Here is a 27,758-nt window from a genome sequence, read left to right on the forward strand (position 1 = left end):
AAAGAAGTCATAATAAATTATTCAGAACTGAAGAAAAATTTAAGAATAGATTGAATCCTAATAAAATATTTTTATACCTAAGCCCATCTTAGCTAATATGGATAAGACAAGATTAGCCCTAAGGTAGAAACTATTGAAGTTATGTGATGGATTCATTCAGTGAAATTGATTACACTGGTGTCTAATTTTGTATATGTCTAAAATTTGCATGATAAAGTATTTTAAAAGAGGATGAAATAAAAAAAAATTTTTCTTCTTCTTCCTGACAGAAACCCAGCTTCTGATGGAGGTGATAAACCCCCCTAAGAAACTAGCTCTGATTGTTTAAGTTGTTATTTTTTCATGGTCTTTGGGCCCTTTTACATGATCTCTTTAGGGTCAGAAAACCATAGCCTCACATTGGTATCATTCTGGAATGACGGAGGTAAGATATTAGAAGAATCTTGGGCGCCTGCGTGGCTCAGTGGGTTAAGCCGCTGCCTTCGGCTCAGGTCATGATCTCGGGGTCCTGGGATCGAGTCCCACATCGGGCTCTCTGCTCAGCAGGGAGCCTGCTTCCCTCTCTCTCTCTCTCTCTGCCTGCCTCTCCATCTACTTGTGATTTCTCTCTGTCAAATAAATAAATAAAATCTTAAAAAAAAAAAAAAAAAAAAAAAAAAAGAAGAATCTACATTTCAGGATGCCTGATGCCTTAGCTTTTATTAAAACACCTGCTTTTGGCTTAGGTCATGATCCCAGGGTTCTGGGATCGAGTCCTGCATTGGGCACCCTGCTCAGCTGGGAGCCTGCTTCTCCCTCTTGTCTGCTGCTCCCTCTGCTTGTGCTCCCTCTGACAAATGAGTAAAATCTTAAAAAAACAAACAAACAAAAAAACCCCTACATTTCTATGTTCTATAGATAGGTATAAGACATGTTCTGGGGTGCCTGGGTGGCTCAGTGGAAAAGCCTCTGCCTTCAGCTCGGGTCATGATCCCAGGGTCCTGGGATATAGACCCCGCATCAGGCTCTGTGCTCAGCTGGGAGCCTGCTTCCCTATCTCTCTCTGCCTGCTTGTGATCTCTGTCAAATAAATAAATAAAATCTTAAAAAAAAAAAAAAAAAAAAAAGGACATGTTCTTACTATACTATTTAATATTTAAGTAAACCACAAAAGGCCAGGGACCATACTTATAGAAATCCGTAAATATTGCATATTTCATCATTCCAATGATATGAAATGGTGATGGGGCTAAGTGGCAATCGAGAACCATGGTTTGATTTCAAAGTACCGTCGGTAGAAGTCAGATTTGTCATTTGTAAGGGCAACCAACAGGCCAGGTTTGAAATTCACGAGATTGGAACCTAATAAACTCCTGGGTGAGATATGAAGAATATATCCAGTGAGTTCATATTAAAGTTTATTAAATTTTTAAAATTTAAGTAAATTCTATGCCCAATGAGGGGCTTGAACTTACCAACCCTAAGATCAACATTTGCATGCTCTACCAACTGAGCCAGCCAGGCTCCCCAAGCTCCATCGAAGTTTAGAACCAAAATGTTAATATGTTGATGAGGAAAGAAATGACAGCAGAGTTCCTTTATTCCAGAAATAGTTTAATACAATCGTAGTACAGTTATGAAGTCACATTCAATCCACTGAATATATTCAAGGTATTAATAAAAATATTATACATCTTTACTCACTACCTTAATATAATTAAAGTATTTGGTTCTTATAGATGAGACTACTTGCCATATTCGTTCATATCTGCACTGCAGCATGTAAGTAAATCCATGGATTATGGTAGTGGGGCTTTTAGTGCTTTCTGATCTGAAGTCTAAGTATCAAAACTGAATATATTTTTTTAAAATGCCACAATACTTGAATCCTAGAAAGAATAGTCAACCAATTTAAGGCAAGATATTCAAAGTTTTTACACCTTTAATTTGAAAAGATGAATACTTTATCAAAGATCATACATGCCTTAACAGTTAGCTACCTATAGATTTTTATAAAGGCAGTAATAAAAATGTCAGTGCAAGTTCTACCTTGGGTTCCTCAGTAGAGAAAATAATAGGTTCTTGGAGTACTCCATTATTTTCGAATCCCAAAACACTGCAAGAGGAGAGAATTCTGGTGCAGGACTTACATGTAGCATTATTTTTATTCAGTAAAGATAGGTATAAAACATTGTGATTATACATAAAAATTAGTGTCTTGGCCAGTTTGTTTAAACTTTTGCTTCAGATTTACTTTAATGCAAGCTTTAAAAAAAAAGTCTAAAAAAAAAACTGATTTAAAATCTACTTAAAGTAGTAGTGCAAAGAGGCGCCTCTGTCCCTTTTTTTTTTTTTGGTAAGGGCTGAAGATTAGCGTTTTATAAAGAAATAACTTATATTAAAATATATATAAAATATGTGTATTTTTTTAATGACCAAAGAAGGCACAAAATGAGTTAAATTAAGAAAAACATTACCACTTGTCCTGAACTCTGGTTAAACTGTACAGTATTAATCATAATATACATTTTTAGGTAAGAAATCCAGATTTCTTGTAATTGAAAAGTGACACCACATTGTCTACCTCTATTATTTGTGCTAAAAGACACGGCTGTAACAGACTGCAAATAAGCAGTACATACTGCATCCCATTAACAATGACCTTTTACCAAGACAGGTTTAGTTTTTTTTTTTTAACGTTTTTTTTTTTTTTTTTTTTTTTTTTTTTTTACAGTGGCTATGTGACAATTCATGGAATGGAATTATGTTTCCAAAGCTTAAGTGAAAATATCTAACACTTCTTTATATCTGCAAAAGTACTTACAAACTTTAAGGAAATGTTAACTGGATGTGGAAAAAGTAAATAAATGGTGGTGCTTTGATTTGCATTTTAATTAAATTATTAAATAGACAACATATTTTAACATTAAGAAAAAAAAAAGACATTCATATATCATACTAATGGGGTTTCCTACAAATGGACCATTAGTGTTAGGCACCAAAAATTTCAAGTTTTTTTTGTTTTTTGTTTTTTAAAACCTATCTCACTGATACATCCTCAACTGTTCTATTTCTGCTCTACAGGTTTCACCACTTACATTAAACACCTGCACAGTTCATAAAAATTGTTATGGGCAACTGAACTGGAGATTGTCCTTTCTCTATTGGTATTCTTCATTGTGTATTTTACCAGTTATCTCACAGCAACTAGATTACTACAATCTCTATTACCATTTAAAAAGTGTCTGAAATTCCATTGAGCCATGAGAATTAATTTATCAACATATTTATTCAAACTAAATATAAAATTATGTGTGTAGCTGAGTGAATAATAAAAATGCATTTTATCCTTAATGGTTATTGTAGAATAATTTCAATCATGTCCCTTATGATTCTGAATCCCACTGTATTAAGTAATTCATGTGAATGTATAATGTTTGCAAATATAAGTAAGATACCTTACAAGACAAACTTTGCTACAAAAGTCTACATTAAAATTCAGCCTGGACCCTAGAATTCTTGTCCTAGGCCTCCTGTGAAGAGTCTGCCCTATTCATTGAGTTCTACCAAACAGGAATGGTATGTGAGTGAACAATTTTCACTTGCTTAATGAGTAAGTGGAGTACAGATACATGGGAGGTGGATTACCAAAGTTCAGTTTACACTCCTGGGAGTAAATGTAGTATTATAATGGAATGATGGCATTTACTATACAGTTACGTTGATGAATCTCATTCAGTTATGGGGCAACACAAACATAAATCACGTGTCTGTTTAAGTCACGTGAGAAGAAATAAAATCTTTCTGTGGGAAAAACACTAGTAAATGTAGATAATTCTTTAGTAAGTTGAAAGTGAGTGAAAACTTACTAATTATCAAGTCAGAAAAAAATCAGAATGAAGTGCCAGGGAAGCATATGAAGTTAAGGCACCATTATTTACAACTTCAGTGATTGGCACTCGTTCTGAAAAAGGTTTTAAAGACATGAGTGATAAAAAGCAGTATTATTTTCCCCTACTTCTATAAACTACATAGTAGTTCTGAACATAACTATTATTTGTGCTTTGCTTTCGGCCCTGTGAATAGCAGCTGCATTTTCTGGTAACATCCTGCACCTTCCCTTTCCTTTGGTGTTTGTGAACACACACAGTGGTAAAGGCTGTAAAAGGTGCAAAACAGGAAAACATGCTGTGTCTGTGTAAGAAACAATGTAAAACAGATGGCTGAATTGACACCGTACTGTACTATCAGACCAAACTAAAGCTATTACTCTGAAAGGATTAAATCCTTCACCAACTCAAGAGTCTTTTTCAGGACATACTGTATATTAAGTTTAGGGTTTATAGGCTTCTATATGACTTTAAAACAGCAATGGCTTCAACTAGTTCATAAAAGTTAATTATGTGACTGTTGGTCCAACAGATGTGTTGAAATGCAGTAAGTACATTTACTTTATAATTTCTCTCTAAGTTTAAAAATATTATACAAAGTTCCCAAGTGTGTGTGTGTGTGTGTGTGTGTTTAAGTGTTTATAACTATTCTTGCTTTCAAAGTTCAGAAATTCACTAGCTTACAAATAGGTTGCTGCAGCAGTTAGTTGATACCACTTAACTGTCTCTTTGCTCAAGTTGAAATCTTTTAAAGGCAGGGTCACTCCACCGAGGAAAAAGTTCTCCCGCAGAGACTCTGCACTGAGAACACTGAGTTGAAGTTCTCTCTGTCTTAGGGTTTCCTTGCTATATCCACTGTACACAAGCTAAAGCAAAGGCAAAAAGAAAACAGTAAGTTACATATTTTTTTGTTTGCTTGGTTTCTTGGATTATTTTAAGTAAAAACAGAAGTGAGATTAGTAGTTAAAAAGACAACAATTAATAACACTGATTATGACACGTTTGGTAGAATTTGCCTCATATTTAGATGCACATTTTATATTTCAGGAGTCTTAGATTTTATTATCATTCCTCTGAGTGTCTGACATAGAAATGCACAGAGTAGAAAATTATTATTGTCTAAACACTGACAACATGGATTTTCTGAGCTGGAGTTATGGGGAAGGGAAATGCAATTACAAGGTGGCACGCCTTGAGATGGTCTGACACCTGGGAAAGAGAACGGAAGGTAGCAAGTGGGGATAACACAGCTATTTTAAAAAAATGAGGGATTAGAATTTCTTTTGGTTGTCTTTTTTTCTGCTAGATTTTATATGCCAAGAAATAATAATATTTCAATGCAAATTCACCAACTACCAATACAGCTTACAGCAAATCTAGAATGCTAAAAATTAGCTCTCTGACACACCACATTCAGCACTTAGAACTATTTTCAGCAAGGCCTCACCCTAACTTCTGAGAAAGATCTCTTAATCTAGTCCTTCTTATTGTTTGACTAATAAAAATTAAAAACTGACCACATTTCATTTCTTGAAAGTATACTAACTAGGAAACAAACTAATACTTCTTTTATTTTTTAATTTTTTTTCAAGATTTTATTTATTTATTTGACAGAGAGCGAGATCACAAGTAGGCAGAGAGGCTGGCAGAGAGTGAGAGAGGAGGAAGCAGGCTCCCTGCTGAGCTGAGAGCCGGATGTGGGGCTCGATCCCAGGACCTGAGCCAAAGGCAGAGACTTTAACCCACTGAGCCACCCAGGCGCCCCTAATAACTTCTTTTTGAGAATAACACCAACTTGTCTTCACCAAACATTGTATATGCTTTTCAAGAGCTACAAGGCTATTCTGCAGTTTTAACAAACTTAAAACCTGATGAAAATCCACATTTATTTCCAGACATTTTTGTGTGGATGTGATGTTAATGTGCACAAATAGTGTGGTGTTTATCCTAAAAAGTATCTGACTAAAGGTTAGCAGATTTTAATAGATGAGTAAGTTCATAAGGTGACCATGAATAGCTCAGCAAAGTCACAGTTTTGCTCTATCCTGTTCAGCTAATGCTTTGCTTACTGCTTTTAGCATAGAGCACTCTATCTGAAGTGGCTTGCTGACAGCCTGAAATGAATTAGGAGGATAATTTTGAAACTATATCCTATCAAACAAAGGTAAAGTTAGTTTTAGGTAAAGGTAAAGATGTTTTAAAAGGATAAACAGGAAGGGCTTTGGAGAACTTCAGTTATCTGAGGGGCTGCCACAGAGGAGAGAAAGACTAAATTCTGTATAGTTCCAAGTCATACACCTGAGACCCACAGGTGCAAACTACAGGCAGTGAAGATTCAGCCCAGTATTTAAAAAAATAAAATAAAAAATTACACACACACACACACACACACACACACACACACACACACACTCTGTAACTGCCCAAAACAAAGTGGATGGACTAGAAGTATTTCAGCATAGACTGGATAGCAACTTCTTTTTTTTTTTTTTTTTTTAAAGATTTTATTTATTTATTTGACAGAGAGAGATCACAAGTAGGCAGAGAGGCAGGCAGAGAGAGAGAGAGGAGGAAGCAGACTCCCTGCCGAGCAGAGAGCCCGATGTGGGACTCGATCCCAGGACCCTGAGATCATGACCTGAGCCGAAGGCAGCGGCTTAACCCACTGAGCCACCCAGGCACCCTGGATAACAACTTCTTGAAAATGTTGTAGAAGGGGACGCCTGGGTGGCTCAGTTGGTTGGACGACTGCCTTTGGCTCAGGTCATGATCCCGGAGTCTTGGGATCGAGTCCCGCATCAGGCTCCCAGCTCCATGGGGAGTCTGCTTCGCTCTCTGACCTTCTCCTCGCTCATGCTCTCTCTCACTGTTTCTCTCTCAAATAAATAAATAAAATCTTTAAAAAAAAAAAAAAAAAAAAAAAAAAAAAATGTTGTAGAGGGAGTTCAGTCACTGGAAAGGTGGTTGAAGATAACTCCTAAGATCTTTTTAAAATCTAAGGCTCAATGATGGTTTAATTCTGCAACATTTGATAAGTATCACTAGATTGCTACTGATTGGCTTTACTAGTACAATAAATAGTTCTGAATCTGGTACCTAAAAATTTTTAATTTAAACTGTTTAAAATTTAAAGAACAGATCTAAGACATTTTTAGAAATGACTTTAACTTACCATCTCATTGAATGTTGGATTCCTGGTTTTTCGTGAAATTTTGGTTTTACGTTTGGATGTTTTGTGGGTATCTGGAAGTAGGTATGTTTTGACGTATGGATTTGGGTCAGCTCCATCCTCAGTAACCTATAAAGAAAAGTTTTCCCTTAATAGTAATGCTTCCTACCAAGGTATAGGTCTTCTCTACAATCATTATTTATAATCACTCACAAGGTCTTTGATGTGCATCACCATGATGAAAAGAGTACCATTTCGGTACGAGATAGATAATTTCACTGCTCCTCCAATTTGGCCTGGAGTAGGACTGAATGGACCTGCATCTGAAAAAAAAATACAATCATCTTTATTTTATCTTGCTTATAGTGGTACAAACTACGTCAAAAAAATTTTGCTTTAATTCCAGGATCATCCTATGTGGGGAAAGGAAAAGGTAAATAACCCAGTAGGCTACTGATTTGTAGTTCTTTAATAATCACATTCTATTAGAAAAATTATGTTTATCCAGAAATTGACGGGCTTAAAAGGACTATCCTACTCTCACTCTCACTGGAGTAGAGCCAGTAACCCCACTGTCACTCTACCACATTCACTGAGAAATTATTAACTTGCAAGTCATAGGGAAGCCATCAATTATCAATAAAGAGAAAAAATAATCTCACCTGCAGACCTAGCTATTCCTTCAGCTTTTTCATCACGAAGTAAAGGATGGAAAAAAGTACAAACAAGATCACACTAAGAAGAGAAAAAAAAATGTATTAATTTAAATATCATGTAGCACCAAGAATAGAATATTCTTTTTTAATTAGGACAGTCACCTCTGCTACATCCGTTGAAGCACTCATCAAACTCTGTAAATAACTGTTTAACTCAATTTTCCTTTTGGCTGCTACATCTTTTATGTGTGTTCTTCCTAGAACCATCCTATTAGGAAAGCTACAAAAGAAAACACAAGGGGGATTTAAATTATTTCACTTGGAAGTATTTATAGAATTAAGCACAATATTTATTTAGAAATATATATATTTTAAAAATATATATACTTAAATACAAAGTGGAATTTTAATCTTCTAGAAAGTAAATTTCTATAATTTCTTTTCAAGTACTGGAGATGAAATAGTTCAAGTACTTGTTAGCCTTTTATAAACCTTGGTGCAAAAGAGACACTATTTTGCTATTTTATTACTTACTTTCTACTGTTTTTCCCCTAAAGATTAATCTGTTTACATATATTTTATGCATATCTTATCCTCCAAAATCATCATTACTCAATCAGCCACAGTTCCTGTTGATATCAGTCTCATACCCTTGTCAACACTTTGTCCACAAGTAACACAGGGGACAAATCAAGAATAATCTTAACTTTGCTTATTTTGCTAACAATGAAAAATGATACCGCATGTGGAAATAAACTGATACCCACACTTTGTTGACTCTTCATTTCTGAAATCTAGTCTAAGAAGAGTATGAGCAGCCTGACACCAGAAATCTGTTGGTCATTAGCTACATTAAAAATGAGGGCTTTAGGGTGCCTGGGTGGCTCAGTTGGTTAAGCAACTGCTTTCGGCTTATAGGTCATGATCCTGGAGTCCCGGGATCGAGTCCCACATCAGGCTCCTGCTCAACAGGGAGTCTGCTTCTCCCTCTGATCTCTCCCTTCTCATGCTCTCTCTCTCAAATAAATAAATAAAATCTTTAAAAAAAAAAATGAGGGCTTTAAAAGGGTTAACAGAAAACTAAGTACTAAGATTGTGACCAACAATCTCACTGCCTCAGCTTATTATATTTATTTTATTTATTATTTGTCAGAGAGAGAGAGGAGCAAGAGGGAGAAGAGGCAGACAGAGTGGCAGGCAGAGGCAGAGGGAGAAGCAGGATCCCTGCCAAGCAAGCAGCCCGATATGGGACTCGATCCCAGGACGCTGGAATCATGACCTGAGCTGAAGGCAGCTGCCCAACCAACTCAGACACCCAGGCGTCCCAGCTTATTCTTTTTTAGAGGTGCTCGGTATGGCCATAATTATTTTTGCAGTGATTTAAAATCCGATTTTGCTAAAACCAAGATTCCAAATTATTGTGTTATGTTACAGACTATGGTAGAGACAAAAATTAAAAGATTCTACAATTAGGAGAGCTTGGGTGGTTCAGTTGGTTAAACATCTACCTTCAGCTTAGGTCATGATCCCAGGGTCCTGGGAACAGAGTCCCATATCAGGCTCCCTGCCCGTCAGGGAACCTGCTTCTCCTTCTCTCCCACCTCCCCACTCCCCCACCCCCTACTTGTGCGCGCTCTCTCTAATAAATAAAATTTTAAAAATAGATAGATGAACAAACAAACAAACAAAAGATTCTACTAAGTTCCTTGACCTCACTGTAAAGGTAGTTGCAGTAACAATTTACCTAACCCAGTATGACTTCAAACAAACAAACAAACAAACAAACAAAGAAAAAGCTTCAGTTGAAATTAGAAAACTAGAAAATCCCCAACTTTAAGTTTAGGATCCCATTTATTCAGTTTATTCACTCAGCAGGATCTTACAGTTCCCTGTCTATGGATAGTACTATTATCAGGCCTTGAGATACAGAGAAAAGTCAGTCACACATGGTCCATTGTATCTTACTAAATGTTTACACAAAGCTTTTGAGTGACACATGGTAAGAAACTGTTTCCTATAAAAAAAGGATTAATGTACAAAAATGGGAACATACCCTGGTAACTTCCAAAGTGGAAAAATAATACTGAGCTTATTGTGAAGTTCCTGAAATTCATCAAAAGTCCGGAACACAAATGATGGCTCTAACTGTCCTTCCCTCAAGATTCGGACTACATAAATCTGAAAAGAAACCACACCCCAAACAGATTAAGACAAACAAAACAAAACAAAAAACCTTTTCGGAAAGAAAATTTACAGCTTGGTCAAGTGCTTTTAACTTAGTAATATATATGTCACTGAGAGGAAAGAGCATACATGAAAGTCATTGTATTTATAGACATCTAACTAAATCTAAGAGTGATATTAACCACTATAAGATATATAAACAAGAACTGGAAAGTGAAAATCATTTATTTCCAGGATTATATATAATAAATGTACTTCCTGAAATTTATAAATTTAGGACATTTCCAATGAACACATTAATAAGCTCCTTTAAGAGCATAAATGAGAAAGGCAAAATTTATGGTGACAGGAGGATGAGAAAAGACTTGTTTAACTGGGTATTTATAAAGTATTTATAAAGTCAGAGTACTTTACAGAATAAAATACTGGTGTAGAAAAAACTATTTCTATGGAAGACCAGAAATAAATTCAGGGATATACAGAAATTTAGTACATTTAAAATATGCTAACATTATAATATCTATAACACAACATAATATATTGTTACAAATCACTGGGGCAAAAAATGGAATATTCAATGAAATGGTGTTAGGATAAAATACTAAACTTAAAAAAATTTACTAACAATAAAATAGGTGAAAATTAAAATAATAAAGTGGCTTTCTAAAATATCAGTTTGTCAAGGATTTAAAGACTGCTGCAGGGTGCCTGGGTGGCTCAGTTGGTTAAGCGACTGTTTTCAGGTCATGAACTGGGAGTCCCAGGATTGAGTACCGAATCCAGCTCCCTGCTCAGTGGGGAGTCTGCTTCTCCCTCTGACCCTCCCCTTCTCATGCGCTCTCTCTCTCATTCTCTCTTTCAAATAAATAAATACAATGTTTAAAAAAAAAATAGACTGCTGTAAAGTATTTTCCAATTAAATTACGAGCACAACGATGATAATGCTATTCATGGGGTGGTGGTAAGCATACTGAAGATCTTGCTTTTGCTCAAACTTGAATTTTATATGTGTGTGTGTTTAATGATACTTCATCCCTAAAAAGTGGAATGAGAACTGAAGATTTTGTGTTTTTACATAGGTGGATTTTGTTACAGTGAGCAAGCTTTACCTTAAAATTAAGAACAAATTGAAGAAAGGAGAAAAAGCAAAATACCACCTTTTAAGTCTTGTCTCTGGAATAAAGAATACTGTTTGTCCCCCATAGTTTGGGAGCAAATTTACCAATAAATAAATACCAAAAAACAATTAGGGATTCCTCAAATATTTGTTTATTTTTGGACCATCCATGGAGGAAAGAAGTATGAAAAGAAAAACATGTATGCATGCATGAGTCTCTACAAATACCAAAACCAAACTTACATAATGTTTATCTGGGTTGTATTTCTTATGATAAGTGAAAACAGAGACTTCCTTGATTCGACCATCTTGTCTAAATGAGTATGTTTTGGGCGAAAATGAAAGGATGGGCTCATCATTGGAAGGAAGACCAGAAAAACGCAACTGAGCAAGATTGTGAATGAAGAAGTTAAACTTTGTGGCAATGCTTCCCAAACTTGATTCAATAAGCCTACAAAAAATCAGAAAATATGTTAATAGTAAATATTCATGAGAAAACATGTTCAGTTCTTTGAGCATAATAAAGGATAAAGACATTTTCATACCTTTTTAAAAAAAGTTAAGATTTTAAAACTCTACACCCAATGTGGGGCTCGAATTTACAACCCTGAGATCAAGAATCTCATATTCCATCAACTGAGCCAGCCAGGAGCCCATTAAATTTTTTTTGTTTAATCTATCTACCTGTCTATCAACCAAGATATGTAAATCTCTTTTTAAAATAAGCTCTAGGCCCTTGGGCCGCCTGGGTGGCTTAGTTGGTAAAGTACCAACTATTGATTTCTGTTCAGGTCTCAGTTGGTAAAGTACCGACTATTGATTTCTGTTCAGGTCGTGATCTCAGGGTTTTAAGACTGAGCCCTATCTCCGGCTGCAGGGAACCTCCTTAAACTTCTCTCTCTCTGCCTCTACCTCTGTCCCTCCCCTACCCCGTGTAAGTGAACTCTAGGCCCAACATGGAGCTTGAACTCACGATCCTAAGATCAAGAGTCACATGCTCTACTGACTGAGCCAGTCGGGCGCCCCCTTTCCATTCCTTTTAAAATATTAAGCATATTCTCACTTTGCCAGGATTTTCCCTTGTTCTTTAGGCCAAAAACCTATTAAAAGATAGTCCATCCCAACAAAATATTTTAGCACAAGAAAATCTCTATTCCATCCCATCCCACTGTCTCCCAAGAAATGATGCTGTATTTCTTGAGCTCTGTGGGATCTAACATTAACTTAAAAACTATTAGGGATAGAAGATGATTGGTATAATGCCAAAAAAGATGATCATTATTTAATTCCCTTTTAATAAATAGGGAAGTTGAAAACAGGTACAGAAGGAAGCACTGAAAGTAATCCAGGGGTGCCTAGGTGGCTCAGTCGTTAAGCATCTGCCTCCGGCTCAGGTCATGATCCCAGGGTCCTGAGATCGAGCCCCACGTTGGGCTCCCTGCTCAGCGGGAAGCCTGCTTCTCTCTCTCCCACTCCCCTTGCTTGTGTTCCCTCTCTCGCTGTATCTCTCTCTGTCAAATAAGTAAAATCTTGGGAAAAAAAAAAAGTTATCCAAATTTAATAAAATATTTTCTATCAAATAGTAGTAGAATCTGGTATCAGACTTCTTCAAATAATCATTAATTTCCCTCAGTTGGAAAAAGAAGTTTTGACAGAATTGGGAATTTCATAGTAACAAATTTGGAAAGCAGGCTTGGATAAAACAAATACTGTCTCAGAAGCAGAATAAAGAAATCCAGAAAGAGGGCGCCTGGGTGGCTCAGTGGGTTAAGCCGCTGCCTTCGGCTCAGGTCATGATCTCAGGATCCTGGGATCGAGTCCCGCATCGGGCTCTCTGCTCAGCGGAGAGCCTGCTTCCCTTCCTCTCTCTCTGCCTGCCTCTCTGCCTACTTGTGATCTCTCTCTGTCAAATAAATAAATAAAATCTTTAAAAAAAAAAAAAAAAAAAAGAAATCCAGAAAGAGGAAAGAGATTCAAAAAAGAAAAGTCTAGAACTTCACACAAAGGTTCTTGCTTTGCTATGGACTGAATATTTGTATTCTCCAAAATTCCTATGTTGAGCCCCAACCCCATAGGGCCTTTATGGAGTCAGTAATCAATATTAGATGCAGTCTTAAGGATAAAAATGATCCAAAAGAATTAGTGTTCTTAAGAGACAAGAAAGCTTATGCTTTCTTGCTCTTTATCTCCTCCTTTCCTGTGAGGAAACAAGAAGGCACCAGAAAGTGAATAAGTTCACCAGAAAGTGAATAAGCTGGCACCTTGATTCTAGGACTCCCAGCCTCCAGAACTAAGAGAAATTAAGTGTCTATTGTTTAAGCCATGTCATCTATGATTATTTTGTTATGGCAGCTCAAGCAAACCAATACCTGCCTGCTTTATAGTTTTGCCTAGAGAAGCCAAGTGAATCTCTTTTGAAAAACAAAACAAAACCCATCAATACCTAAATTATCAGGATTAGTTTGGAAGGCTATACAAAAGTCAGCTTCCTTCAATTCAATTCAGCCCAGACTCTTGAGACTAGAGAAGTCCAGTTCAGTTTTCTATCTCTTTTCCACTGAGAGGAAGAAGGCAAGAGAAAAGAGAAAAAAGAACATGAGCTCTTAGGTCCCTCCCTTCTGTGGCATAATAATGAGGTGGTATCACTAGATAGTGACCAACCTGGTCACCAGACTTTTAGAACATACTTGCCAGGAAGATCTGCTTTTAAAGCAAAAATGACAAGTTCAAATGCTAGTAATTAATATATGTATTTTAAGTACTACATCATATAGTAACAATTTATTATAGCAGTGTCCCAGAGTTTGCAGTTTTAATTATTTATGGTATCCATGAAAATGGTTATGGCAAAATCCTGAAAAACAGATTAGTACAGGTATTATTTTAGGGGAAAAAACCAACACACACACACACACACACACACACACACACACACACACACACATCCTTGTACTTGGCACTATAGAAAATATGCTTTGCAGAAATAGGTCATAAATAGGATGTTTATAATTCAAGTCATATACTAAATAAAACCTAAGTCATTTTGTAAAATAAATTTTTTAGTGTTATTGCAAATCCTTTATATTTATTCAGTAAATAAACTTCTGACATAAAATATACTTTGGATAAACCTACTCTTTGCTAATACTGTGAATCACAATTATTTCCTAAAAATCAGATTCTGATATATAGCATTTGTTTAAACTAAGGAAAACAAATCAAAGCTCTGTGCCTTCTCTAACATATTTAAATATGCCTTACCTAGTAAAGAAAATTGTAGCTTCTGCATCGGTAGTTTGTGGCTGAAGTGCATCTCTAACATATTTCAAGTCTTGAATACTTGTAAGTTCTGGTAACCCTGAAGGAATCATCTACAGAAAGGGAAAAAGAGTTTGTGAGTTACTTTTTAAAAGTCTGTTCCCCACCCATCCCTTAAAAGCTGGCCAAGTAATTAGAACTAAAGCAAACCAAATAATCACAGTTTTGAGGAATTTATATTAGTCTTATAGGCACCTAAGTGATTCAGTAATAAATGGGAAAAACTGAGATCATATAATTGTTGGAAGTCACAAAGCCAGTTTATGGAATAAAACCTGTGAAATTCGGACCTTTTAGTCTAGTCCTCTTCTTTTTTTAAAAATCAGGTTCAGTCTCAATAATCATAGCAGAGGTTTAACTTAATACACACCCAGAAAAGTACAGAAATCTGAACACCAAAATTAAGAAACAAAATATGTTCCAGCATCCGAGATGGCTCTCAGGGTCCCTTTTAGTCAGTTACTTTTACTCCACACCGCCAAGGTAGATGTGACTTACATTTTATATTTTATATAAATGATGTCTGGCAATTTTTGAATATTTGGTAACACTATTTCTGACATTTGAAACTATGGTAAATTTTATTCCAAAATATCCTTCTTTAGCTATTGAAACAGAGCATTAATGTAAATTAATTAAGGGCTTGTAAAAGAACACAGTTACCAGTGAAAGAAGGTTAAGAAAGAGGTTTGTCTGCTTTCTTATTAAGTTGTAGGCTTGACAGCAGAGGTCCACAAACAACTGGAAACGAATGGTAGGCTTTTCACCCCCATTAATGACATATGCCATATCAGAGGTAAGCACAAAAGGAGCCCGATCCCTATTTAAAAAGAAAGTACACAACACAAAGTAATATTTACAGAATATATTCAAATAGTGCTTTTGTTACCACATGGTTATTGAACTAAGCTACCTGAGCCAGAGCAATTTCCAACTGGGAAATTAAGAATCAGGCAGGTTTGAATCTGCATTAAAACTTATAAATTTGCATTTTTCAGAAAAACCATCATATAATCAATCTCATTATTTAGATAGAACACATATATGAATTTTTTCCAAGATGGTATTTGTAAAATCACACACTCAAATAGAGAACAGTACAGAGAGAAAAGTTCGGCACTCATTGCCCTCATACAAATGGGAACATTCCTAATAGGTACCACTGAGTAGTTAAATATATCTTAATTCATTCCAACAAATGTTACTAAACACGCACACACACAGGGAGAGAGACAGACTCATTCTTATCTACTACAAGGTCAAGTCATTTGTTAGGGTCTTTTTTTAATACCTAGTCATACTCAATGAGAGCTATAAGACAATAACAAGAAAAGAGGCAAGTCTGGGGACATTAATTTGTGGAAAAATGCCTTTCTTTTAAAATAAGCTGTGTCCAGGGGGACCTGGGTGGCTCAGTCAGTTAAAGAGTCTGCCCCTGGCTTCGGTCATGATCCCGGGGTCCTGGGATTGAGCCCTACATCGGGCCCCCTGCTTCGCATGGAAATCTGCTTCTCTCTCTCCCTGCTGCTCCCCAGCTCTACCCTGTTTGTGGTCTCTGTCAAATAAATAAATAAAATCTGTAAAATAAAATAAGTTGTGTTTACTAATTAAAATCAATGTTTCGCTAAATGTGTCAAAAGAAAGGTTCCTCAAAATATACACATATATCAATCTTAAGTAAAATTCTGATCCTATCAAAATGAAAACACCTTGATTACTTGAAATGACAGAACTTGAAGTCATTTTAGCATTACTTGAAATGACAGAACAAAGTCAACGGCCTCTTTAATTAACCTAAGAAAGCAAACCAACAGTTTCACTTTTCTTGGGAAGAGGAAAGTGGACAGAAAAGGAATACTTAGATTGTAAAGTGGTTGACATTAAAACCATCAAAAACTTAACCACTGTGTGGTAAGAAAAATTGAATTCTTTTTCTTTCAAGTAAAATTATTGAAACTCTTCCAGATATATGTACACATGTGGACAGATACAGATTATTTTATTAATACCTTTTGAAAAGTGATCCACAATGTGGAAATTCTGCTTCAGAATTACCTGGAGTACTTATTTTTCTTGTTTTTGTTTTTTAAAGGTAGGCGCCACCCAAAGTGGGGCTTGAACTCACAACCCTGAAGTTGCAAGCCCTACTGATTGAGCCAGCCAGGCACCCCTTAGGGTACTTGATTTAAAAAAAAAAAAAAAAAAAAAAAAAGGGGCCCCTCTTTTCTTCAGCAGCAGCAACAATGTGAGTACCTTTTGAAGCTACCAAACATCTGCGCATGGCCCAAAAACTTGCCAAAGTCAATGTGAAACATGTGTCCTGTGCTTCGAAGCATTATATTATCATTGTGTCGATCACAGATGCCTAGGACATAGGTGGCTACACAGCATCCAGCACAAGAATAGATAAAATTTTCTGAAGCCTATAATAAAGATAGAGAATTATTTTAGAAAAAAATTATTTTTAAAGGAGGCAGGTTATAAAGATTAAAGTAATTCATCACCCTTTGAAAACACTATCGTGACTCACTTTTTCAACACCTTATAAACTAGGTTATGATAACAAAAGTCAGCCTTGTCATATTTCAAAAACAAAAACACCCTTCTAAAGGTGGTTACTGCCCTATCTCTCCCATCTATTATCCTTTAACAGGCAGAGAAACTGCCAGTCCCTACTTGGGCTACATGCTGCCTTTAAACATCTTTTAAGAATCATCTTTGTGCAACTCTGTTCCTCACAGGCTCTACTGTTTAGTACAAGTGGTGGTAACACTGTGACAAAGATTAATCTGAATAAAAGAATATTTTTCCTTTTTTTGGCTTATAGGAAGGGCATGTATGAAGAAAGCTTGTATCTTTAAAAATACAATAGTATAATTAATATGTTTTGTTGACTCCTTTTGTCATCTGCAAGTTTTTTGAAGCTGGAGATCTCTCACTTCAGTCTTACCCGCCCTGGGGATTAAATTACTAACATAGTATCATGCAGAAGGATGCAGCAAGATGTATACAATGAGTACTTTTATCTAAAGCATGTGCATTTAGTTTATCCTCGGGGAACTAAATTTCTGAATAGCACAGTCATATGGCTCTACATGTCCATGTGGTTATTTCATAACTCCCCAGAAATCATAACTGATGATGGTAAAGAGCCAAGCTTTACACAGCACTTATAACAAACCAGTCACTACACTACTCTTCCTACACACCTACAAACCTACACACATGCACACTATATGACATAGGTATGATTATGATTGTCATTTCCCTCATTGTGATGAGGGAAACTAAAACATAGAAGTTCTTTGCCCAAGATCACATAATTTTTAAGTGGCAGACCCAAGGTTCACCCCAAGCAGTGTGACTCTTCTATGTAAAGTACATTAAGAGTCAAATACACAAAAGGCACTCAGTGTATGCTACTTGACAATTATTTTGTGTCAAACCACTTCCCCAGAACCACAAAAGAGCCAACATTACTATAAAGTATCAGCTTCTGTTGCACTGCTTTCCCCACACCATAAGAAAAGGAAGTGATTTTAAACAAAGAGCTAAATTCCTCTACCTTCTTAGGTCAACAAATAGAATTGGTATTTATCTGTAAATGTGATATGTTAATGACCTGATGACATAAAGGAGGCAGGCAAATGACATTAAAACTGAGATCTCCTTACATTGCCGTTGAAAGTGTTCTTGAGGGTGCCTGGGTGGCTCAGTGGGTTAATAACCCTCTGCCTTTGACTCAGGTCATGATCTCAGGGTCCTGGGATCGAGTCCCACATCAGGCTCTCTGCTCAGCAGGGAGCCTGCTTCCTCCTCTCTCTCTCTCTCTGCCTACTTGTGACTGTCAAATAATTAAAAAAGAAAGTGTTCTTGAGTCTTTCTTAGGCAGTTTAGGATCACTAGAGGCCTTATGTCCTAAGAGATTTCCCTTTCCCCCCCCTTTTTATTTTTTCTGAAGTAAACTCTACTTCCCCCAGCCCTCACCGACAGGGGGCTTGAACTCACAACACTAAGGTCATGGGGCACCTGTCTGGTTCAGCCGGTTAAGTGTCCAACTCTTGGGCTTAGCTTAGGTCATGATCTCATGGGTGGTGGGACTGAGCCCTGCATTCAGCTCCATGAAGCGGGGAGTCTGCTTAAAGATTCTCTCTCCTTCTCCCTCTGCCCCTCCTGCCACTGATGTGATCACATGCACTCTGTCTATAAAAAAAATAAGTCATACACTACTGAATGAGCAACTCAGCTGCTCTGAGAGTTCCTTTCTTATTAAAGAATTCAAAAGTATGCTAAAGCAAAAAATTGGCACCTCTAATATTAACAGCTATCAACTACAGAATTTACTCTGTGTAGGGCTTTCTTTATAAACTCATCTAACTCTCACAATAGCCTTGTAATATTATTTTTTACAGCCATAATATGTACTATATTACCAAAAAAAAGTACTACAATACTGTAACGTATACTACTTCATATCCCAGGTTACTGAAGAACAGAAGAGGTTAATAATTTGCCCAAGGCTCAATACCTGATGACTTGGAACATAGTTCAAGCTCAGAAAGTCTGGCCCATATTTTTCCTCTCAACTCCACACTTACACACATGGAGCCACTCTACTCATTTTCATAACTTGTCCCAAGATCTTCGTGAAATGTGAACATTCTGGGTCATAAAAAGACCTGTTCTGCTGGCCTCTAAATGCATGCTTGGAATGTTCTGGGGGTAATTTAGCATTGGTTTCACTCAGATTCTTACCATTAGATAAACTGTTCATATAGAAACATATGTGTATATAACTTTTTTTTTTTTTTTTTTAACTTAGAGAAAGACACTGCTTTCACAACTTAGACTACATGGCTAGTCACCAGAGCTGGAAAATGAAAAGCACTTATAACCTATGTAATACACTTATGATAAAGTTATCTGGAATAAAGAGACTTGCCAATCACCTTTTCATATTCCTCTTCAGAAGGATTGTATTTCCTCAACCACTCTGCAAGTGGTTTATCTTTAAAGGATCCAGTCACACCATATTCCACTTGGATTTTCCTGAGGGTATCTGAAGCAGGAACTAGCTCCACCATACCTTTAACAACAAAACATTAAGCTATGCAAAAATACCTCCCCAAAAGCCTTTAAAAAATTTATAGCTTTCAATCTTTGACATGAGGTATCAGGAATTGTTTCTAAAAAATCAAGTCTGGCAGCCCATGCAAAAAAAAATCTGAGCAATCAAAATAATCTCTTATTTTCAGAAGTACCCAAAATATAACAGTTGAATTTGAATTTAAGGCTCCATAATCTGTACTCTACAGGGTGTGCTATACCCTCCACCAAGAATAATAATTTTAATTACTAACTAGATAATATTGACCTAGTTAATAAAGTTACTTAGTTAATAAACTTTCTCTGATCACGTATTTGGGCAATGATGGAGTGTTTCAGAGTATAATAAGCCCTTTCAAAAGTAAGAATAGATTAAGATTGTCCTTATGAGCCTGGGTGGCTCAGTGGGTTAAAGCCTCTGCCTTTGGCTCAGGTAATAATCTCAGGGTCCTGGGATCGAGCCCTGCTATTGGGCTCTCTGCTCGGTAGGGAGCACTTCCCCCTCTCTCTGCCTGTCTCTATGCCTACTTGTGATTTCTGTCAAATAAATAATATCTTTAAAAAAATCCAGATAGAGAATTGTCATTTTGCGCTTAAAAGAAAGACTGGGGCACCTGGGTGGCTTAGTCAGTTAAGTGTCTGCTTTTGGCTCAGGTCATGATCTTGGGGTCCTAAAATTGAACTCAGCAGGGAGCCTGCTTCTCCCTCTCCCTCTGCCCCTTGGCCCCCTATCTCCTCCCCACGACACTGGTGCTCTCTTTCAAATAAATAAATTCTATTACCTGCTATATTTACTATATGCATGTATTATTCTTATAATTAAAAAATTAGTTTTATTGGGGTGCCTGGGTGGCTCAGTCAGTTAAGCAGTGCCTTCAGCTCAGGTCATGATCCCAGGGTCCTGGGATCAAACCCTGAATTGGGCTTCCTGCTCAGCGGAGAGCCTACTTCTCCCTTTCCCACTACCTGCCTCTCTGCCTACTTGTGCTCTCTATCTCCCTGTCAAAAAAATAAATTAAGTAAAATCTTTAAATAAAAACAAAACAGTTTTATGTATTTTCAAAATCAAGGAGATGCACTGGTATCAAAAGATATGGACACAGAGACCTGCTTCAGACAAAGTACTGGAAAAAACCAAGTTGGCCAAGGTCTTCAGACCATCCCAAAAGAAGTGTATCATCTAGTTAATAGTTCACACTGAGATACTTTTTCAATGAGTACCTGCACCTTGATTCTATGACTATATTTAATCAAATTTTAATATACATATAAATTTCTAATTTCATAATCATATATACATACATATAAATCACTACGTGCTAAAACACTGGACCAAAGTTCATAAAATATACAATGTACTACTCGCTATATAAGATATGGTCCCTACCCTGAGAGAACATAAAATCAAGCAATTGGGGGGAGGTGTGTGGGGGGAAGATATACCAGTAAATGTCTCATGAATATTTAAAGACAACTGTTGAGTCTGTAAAAGTGAGGGATTACTAGAAACACTGAAATACTAGTAAAAAGTTCACAGAGGATATGGATGCGATTTCATTTGGAAAATAAAGGTACTTGTGAGATAATACAAATGAAAAGCTTAGACCAGGGTAAGACACAAAGTAAGTACTCAATAATCAGTTAGAAACAACATAAAAAACAAGAGGAATCTGATTGCCTCTCAAGTTACATGGAATTCCATAAGAAGAAAGAGAAACTGCAACTATATGAAGTAAGTGTGGTGACAGAAAGGCAACTTAATGAAATGGTAGGCTCTCATTGAGGAATCTTAGTAAAATAACTTCCATTTACAACTTACGAAAAACAAGAATATTTTTAAGCAGCAAGAATTCTTAGTGTTTTATTTATTTTAGAAAGCAAGAGCAAGAGATTGCATGCAAGTGAGTGGGGAGAGGGGCAGAGAGAGAGAATGTTCAAGCAGACTTCCTGCTGAGTGCAGAGCCCGATGTGGGGCTCCATCCCACAACTTGAGATCATGACCTGAGCTGAAACCAAGAGTCAAAGGCCCAACCGACTGAGCCATCCAGGTACCCCCAACCAGCAAGAATTCTTAAATTGACCTGCTTTTCTTTTTGACAAGATCAAGTTTGTAGGGATGCCTGGGTGGCTCAGTCGTTAAGCATCTGCCTTTGGTTCAGGTCACGATCCCAGGGTCCTGGGATTGAGGCCCGCATCAGGCTCTCTGCGGAGCCCTCGCCACTTCCTCTTCTGTGTTCCCTCTCTCACTATGTCTCTCTCTGTCAAATAAATAAATAAAGCTTGTACATTCTAAACTGAGAAAGTAAAGTGATAAGGCTCTCATATTGTCCTAATGGATAAAATGGAGAACAGTTGATAACACAATGAAGTAGACAAGTATCCAAATAAAATACAGTACCTAAAGATATTTTTTTTCTTTTTTTTTTTTTTTAAGATTTTATTTATTTATTTGACAGAGAGAAATCACAAGTAGACGGAGAGGCAGGCAGAGAGAGAAAGGAAGGGAAGCAGGCTCCCTGCTGAGCAGAGAGCCCGACGCGGGACTCGATCCCAGGACCCTGAGATCATGACCTGAGCCGAAGGCAGCGGCTTAACCCACTGAGCCACCCAGGCGCCCCTAAAGATATTTTTAAAAAGATTTTATTTATTTGACAGAGAGAGAAACTAAGCACAAGAAGAGGAAGCATCGGAAAGATGGAGAAGCAGGCTCCCCAGTGAGCAGGGAGCCTGATGTGGGACTCAATCCCAGGGGTCTGGGATCATGACCTGAGCTAAAGGCAGATGCTTAACCAATGAGCCACATAGGTACCCCACAGTACCTAAAGATTTAGCAATCACCTGACAGGAAATCTCATGTCTCTAGCGATACAACACATTGGTTGGTCCTTGGTCCTCTCTTAGTAAACACTTTTTTCAATGCCTTAGCAGAAGCTACAGAATATAGATTCTTCAAATCAGTTCATGACAGAAATTAAGAGGTTCGACAACAGATAACAAAACTCGGATTTTAAAAAGAATCCAAGTGGCTGAAAAGTAATGGATCCAATAATAACAAGGAATTTAATAGGTAAGGTCCTATACTTGGGTCTAAGATACAAAATGTACAAGTACAAAATGGCCAAGACATGATTAAGCAGGAGCTAGCTAGTATGATGGTTTTATTTGTGAGTAAGTTCTGCATGTGCAATACTTTGCCTATTTTGCATTCTACAAAACTCAGGTGCCATTCTCAGAGACTGGGTCACCTGAGCCTTTACAATGGGAATCATCAGAAAATAAGGTAATCTAAAGTCCTATATGACAAGTGGCTGAAGAATGTGGAACTCAGGATCTGAGGCCACAATATTCATCATCACAAAGACTTATTATATGACTGTCTATAAAGAAAACTGGAACTGATGGGTAGAAGACATTAGGAGTCAGTTCCCATTCATTAGACTCTAAGAAAAAACTCTACAGCCATCAGAGTTATCCAGGATAGGACAGACTACATTGAAATGCAATAAATTTCCTTCAGTATAGGCATTTAAGCATAACGTGAATGGCAAATATCATAAGGATGACTAGATAATTATTCTGGTGACTTTCCAGTGTCTATGATTAGAATCTGAGAAGCATTTCTCATTTCCATCAACTATAAATGATCTTTCCCTCCTTTAAAACCCCAGAGCAGGGGCGCCTGGGTGGCTCAGTGGGTTAAGCCGCTGCCTTCGGCTCAGGTCATGATTTCAGGGTCCTGGGATCTAGTCCCGCATCGGGCTCTCTGCTCAGCAGGGAGCCTGTTTCCTTCTCTCTCTCTCTCTGCCTGCCTCTCAGTGTACTTGTAATTTCTCTCTGTCAAATAAATAAATAAAATCTAAAACAAACAAACAAACAAACAAACAAAAAAAACCCCCAGAGCACTGCCTCTGTTAATTCTCTTAGAGATTTTCGGGATTCCTGGGTGACTGAGACAGTTAAGTTTCTGCCTTTGGCTCAGGTCATGAGATCCCAGGGCCTGGGACAGAGTCCTGCATTGGACTCCTTGCTCAGCGAGGAGCCTGCTTCTCCCTCTGCCCGTGCTCTCTCTCTCTCTCTCTGATAAATAAATAAATAAAATCTTTAAAAACTTCTCTTAGAGCTTTTAGCTTATTAAAGCATTTTCAAATTACTTTGTAGGTCTTTAAACTACTTCCCTCTAAATATAAACACTTCACATTATTAGCATTTTGTAGCTGGCAGATTAACACAAACATTTGTTGAATAAGAGTAATGACAATGGCTACAATTACTGAGAACCTAATACATGTCACATGCTGGGTGTTCCACATTCATTACCTTTTAATTATTACATTTCTGGGTGTAATGCTTTTATTATTCACACTAAACATATGTGGTAAGGAAGAAAACTTATGCAATAAAATAGTAAGATGAAGCCTGTGCTAAAGTAGAAAAAAAATTTTGAAACCATTATTTTATTTTGCAGAAATTAAATCAAAATTGGTTTAACTTAAGACACCTTAATCTTAAGTTAAAAGCTAAAGACTATGAAGTTCTCATTTAGTCAATCAATGGGAACCTCTGGTTACTGCAAAATCAAAAAACCACTGCAAAAAAAAATTTATTAGGGCTACTCAAGGAATTATTTAATTATAAACAAATAAATCAGTAAAGTAACACTGAATTAAAGTAAGAAACAACTGAGATCATAGTGTACCAGCATCAGGACTCCCACAGGACAAGTATACTCTAAGCTAAGTTCACAGAGAAGAAATAAGACACCAAGACAGAGCTGACAGACTTACCTCGATCTCTGCCAGTTGAGAGACATTTGAAAATTACCATCCTCAGATCTAATCCTTCTTTAAGCCAGATCTTGTCCATAATCTTTATCATCTGTAAAGCTAACATATCTTGCCGAAGATCTTCACCAACCTTGAAATCAAGGAGATAAAATGAAACGTGTACCTTTCCAAAAGACTTACTACGTTACATGCTGTAAAAGACAGGGGGAGGGGAAAATGGTGGAAAGAATGAAGAATGAGATAATACAGAACTGCCTTTTATTTTTCTTTAGTATTCCAGAGGAAATTACTTAACCTCTTCACGTCTCAGTTTCTTCCAACTCTACACTTTTTAAAAGGTTAGATTTTGTGGTATGTGAATCATACTCAAATTTTTAAAAGGGCAAAATGGAGGATATTTGTCATGATCAAAATATTCCTTACCTTGACTGTATCATTGCCAACAGTCTCATTGTGATATTGTAGGATAGTTTTGCAAGATGTTATACAGAGGGAAACTGGGTAAAGGATACTTAGGATCTCTGTATAATTTCTTACAACAGACTGAATGTGTAATTATCTCAAACCAGAAGTTTACTTAAAAAAATGGAAAGAGTTAACCCTCCCAAAATGAATGAAATCTAACTGGAACCACATCAATTAATCATTTTCTTTTTTAAGTTGGATAACTTTAAAACATATAACAATGAATATATTTTTTGAGACCAATTAAGAAAATTATGAAAGGGGCGCCTAGGTTAAAGCCTCTGTCTTCGGCTCAGGTCATGATCTCAGGGTCCTGGGATCGAGCCCCGCATCGGGCTCTCTGCTCGGCAGGGAGCCTGCTTCCTCTACGCTCTCTCTCTCTCTGCCCACCTCTCTGACTACTTGTAATCTCTATCAAATAAATAAATAATATCTTAAAAAGAAACAAAAAGAAAGAAAATTATGAAAAAAAATTAGAGATTAGCCCTAAAAAATATTAAAACTTAATATATAAAATTTCTGTACTCAGATGGTACTATTTTAGGAAAAGGCAAATATATTAGTAAAATATAGTCCAAAACCAGATTTGAGTTAAGAGAACTTGCTCTCTCTCTCTCTATATATATATATACACACACACACATATATAGAATATACATACATATAAATATATACGTTTATATTCATAAAGATAGCTTCTCTTGAACCATCATATATATACATTATATATATAAGCCTGCACTAACTGAACTCACTGAATTAACTACAACTCTCCATTCTTCCTTAACAATATACAAATTATGACCACAACACACAGAACTTTGGTAATAGATTACTCTTGTAGTATTCCACTCCTGCTGCTTCCCACAGGTAAGTTTTATGTTTCCAAAAACCAATGCCATTGCTCATGGTTTTGTAGTGTCACGCTGCACAACTCTAGGGGGTACCATTCACATCCTATCTGTGTGAAAGGCATTATCTGCTAAAGCTATGGCCATAGGTAGCAGCTGTAGCTCAGGGCTGCATTTATTCCCAAATCTGTTTTAGAACAGTTTATATCAGCAATAACTTTTCACATAATTATTCATTTTTTTAAAAAAGATTTTATTTATTTATTGGACAGAGATCACAAGTAGGCAGAGAGGCAGGCAGAGAGAGAGGAAGAAGCAGGCTTGCCGCCAAGCAGAGAGCCTGATGCAGGGCTCAATCCCAGGACCCTGAGTTCATGCTCTGAGCCAAAGGCAGAGGCTTTAAACGACTGAGCCACCCAGGTGCCCCATAATTATTCAATTTAATTAAATGTTAAATAAAATTACATTTGCAATTTGGAAAAGGAACTTCAGAAAGTAATTTTTATTATTTTTTATTTTATAAAGTTTTTTTTATTTATTTGACAGAGATCACAAGTAGGCAGAGAGGCAGGCAGAGGAGGGGGAAGCAGGCTCCCTGCCAAGCAGGGAGCCCGATGAGGGGCCCGACCCCAGGACCTGGAGATCATGACCCGAGCCGAAGGCAGAGGCTTAACCCACTGAGCCACCCAGATGCCCCAAGAAAGGAATTTTTAAATTGCCACTTAAAAACAGCGTAACCTTCGGGTGCTTGGATGGCTCAGTCGGTTAAGTGTCTGCCTTTAGCTCAGGTCATGATACCAGGGTCCTAGGATGGACCTGCACTGGACTCCCTGCTCAGTGGGGAGTCTGCCTCTCCCTTTGCCTCTGCCCCGCCCTTCGGCTTGTGCTCTCTCTCTGTCTCAAATAAATAAAATCTTTAAAAAAAAGTAAAGAAAAGAAAAACAAAGTAACCTGATTTTGCTCACCTTAAACATGACATTAATTTCTTCCCCCATTGGATCAGCATTCAGCATTGTCACTTTTAGGGGCACAGCATTGGAACTGAAGAAGGAACATGACTACAAATACAACAACATGCTATGCATTAGAAGGGTAACACTGGAATAAAAATGGGTTTAAGATTTTTTTGTCCTAAGCATTTCTCTCTCCACCTGTTCCTCTGAAGTATGGCCAATGAAATAACACATGTGAACTGCTTTTTAGATCATCCAGCAGATAAGAGGTATTTAAAAATATTTTGAAACTTAAACACAGCATGAGTAAAATATCATCTACTACTCTCTAGATGAGAAGAACAACCTTAAAACTTGAGACAAAATTATTAAAAGTTTGAGCTTTAAAAGTATCTTAATTCCTCAACAGAGCTCAGAATTTTGTATGTTCTTATCTCTCTCTAAAGCAGTATGATCTGGGATGAGATCTCTACTTCTCCTATTTATGGTACTCTTCTAATTAATAATTAGCCACATAATCAAATAGTGACACTAAATTTAAAAATTTCATCAGCAAAGACCAAATCTTATTTTAAAATGAAACTGGTTAAAAAAAAACTAACTTAAGAAAGACCAATTAAAAGAAACAACAAACAAAACACAAGGAGAAAATGTGACCCCATGGCCCCCACCAATAACATACAACTCAGGGACCCACTGTTAAATTTTAGTAAAGAGAAGCCATGTATCAACTTTAAAAGAAATAAAACCTGAGACGCCTTTATGAATACTTGTACCTTGGCCTTTCCAAACCAGAGACTCTAATGGATGAATTAATTGATTGCTTTTGCTGAATTCATTAAGGGAAAATCCACTATTTGCATAACTACTGGCCCACTCTGAAATATAATCACTCAATGCTGATGATTCAACTACTTTTTGATGGCTCTAAAAAGTGCTATAAACTTGAGGAGAGTCTTTCTGAACATTCACAAGGGAGGAAAGGAAATGCTATCGGTGACTGGAATTTTAACATATGCCTACATGGCAGCTATTATATCATAGTGAAAAATAATTTATTTTGAGACAGCAAATAATTTTATATTGTTTTTTCTTTCAGGAATGGTGGTTAAGTAAAACATACTAAGGTAAATATGGATCTTACACAAACAGACATCCATAAATACTAATAACCAACCTATATGCAGATATTATCCTTATTTGCCTTAAGTATATCAGCCCATCTGCTTTCTTCCTACACATTTTTTCTCTACAGATTATTATGAAGTATAAATATTAACTTATTA

The 27,758-nt window shown here is 36.8% G+C and overlaps 1 protein-coding gene across 4 annotated transcripts in view; it reads right to left on the reverse strand.

Moving 5' to 3' along the window:
• Positions 1 to 1,576: 1,576 nt before the first annotated feature.
• Positions 1,577 to 27,758, reverse strand: part of PIK3C2A (phosphatidylinositol-4-phosphate 3-kinase catalytic subunit type 2 alpha) — a 102,857-nt gene continuing 76,675 nt past the window's right edge. For all 4 annotated transcript variants that reach the window (XM_032358953.1, XM_032358952.1, XM_032358954.1 and 1 more), the window contains 13 exons: positions 26,485 to 26,577; positions 24,204 to 24,333; positions 19,263 to 19,399; positions 16,567 to 16,736; positions 14,977 to 15,133; positions 14,257 to 14,366; positions 11,239 to 11,446; positions 9,748 to 9,872; positions 7,857 to 7,974; positions 7,701 to 7,773; positions 7,252 to 7,361; positions 7,042 to 7,167; positions 1,577 to 4,735 (listed from right to left, as the gene is read on the reverse strand). In XM_032358953.1, the coding sequence (XP_032214844.1) occupies positions 4,550 to 4,735; positions 7,042 to 7,167; positions 7,252 to 7,361; positions 7,701 to 7,773; positions 7,857 to 7,974; positions 9,748 to 9,872; positions 11,239 to 11,446; positions 14,257 to 14,366; positions 14,977 to 15,133; positions 16,567 to 16,736; positions 19,263 to 19,399; positions 24,204 to 24,333; positions 26,485 to 26,577 (1,743 nt within the window). In that variant the 3' untranslated portion in view covers positions 1,577 to 4,549. The remainder of the gene's footprint in view (positions 4,736 to 7,041; positions 7,168 to 7,251; positions 7,362 to 7,700; positions 7,774 to 7,856; positions 7,975 to 9,747; positions 9,873 to 11,238; positions 11,447 to 14,256; positions 14,367 to 14,976; positions 15,134 to 16,566; positions 16,737 to 19,262; positions 19,400 to 24,203; positions 24,334 to 26,484; positions 26,578 to 27,758) is intronic.

The sequence above is a fragment of the Mustela erminea genome, chromosome 9 (assembly GCF_009829155.1).
Source record: "Mustela erminea isolate mMusErm1 chromosome 9, mMusErm1.Pri, whole genome shotgun sequence".
Lineage (NCBI taxonomy): Eukaryota > Metazoa > Chordata > Mammalia > Carnivora > Mustelidae > Mustela > Mustela erminea.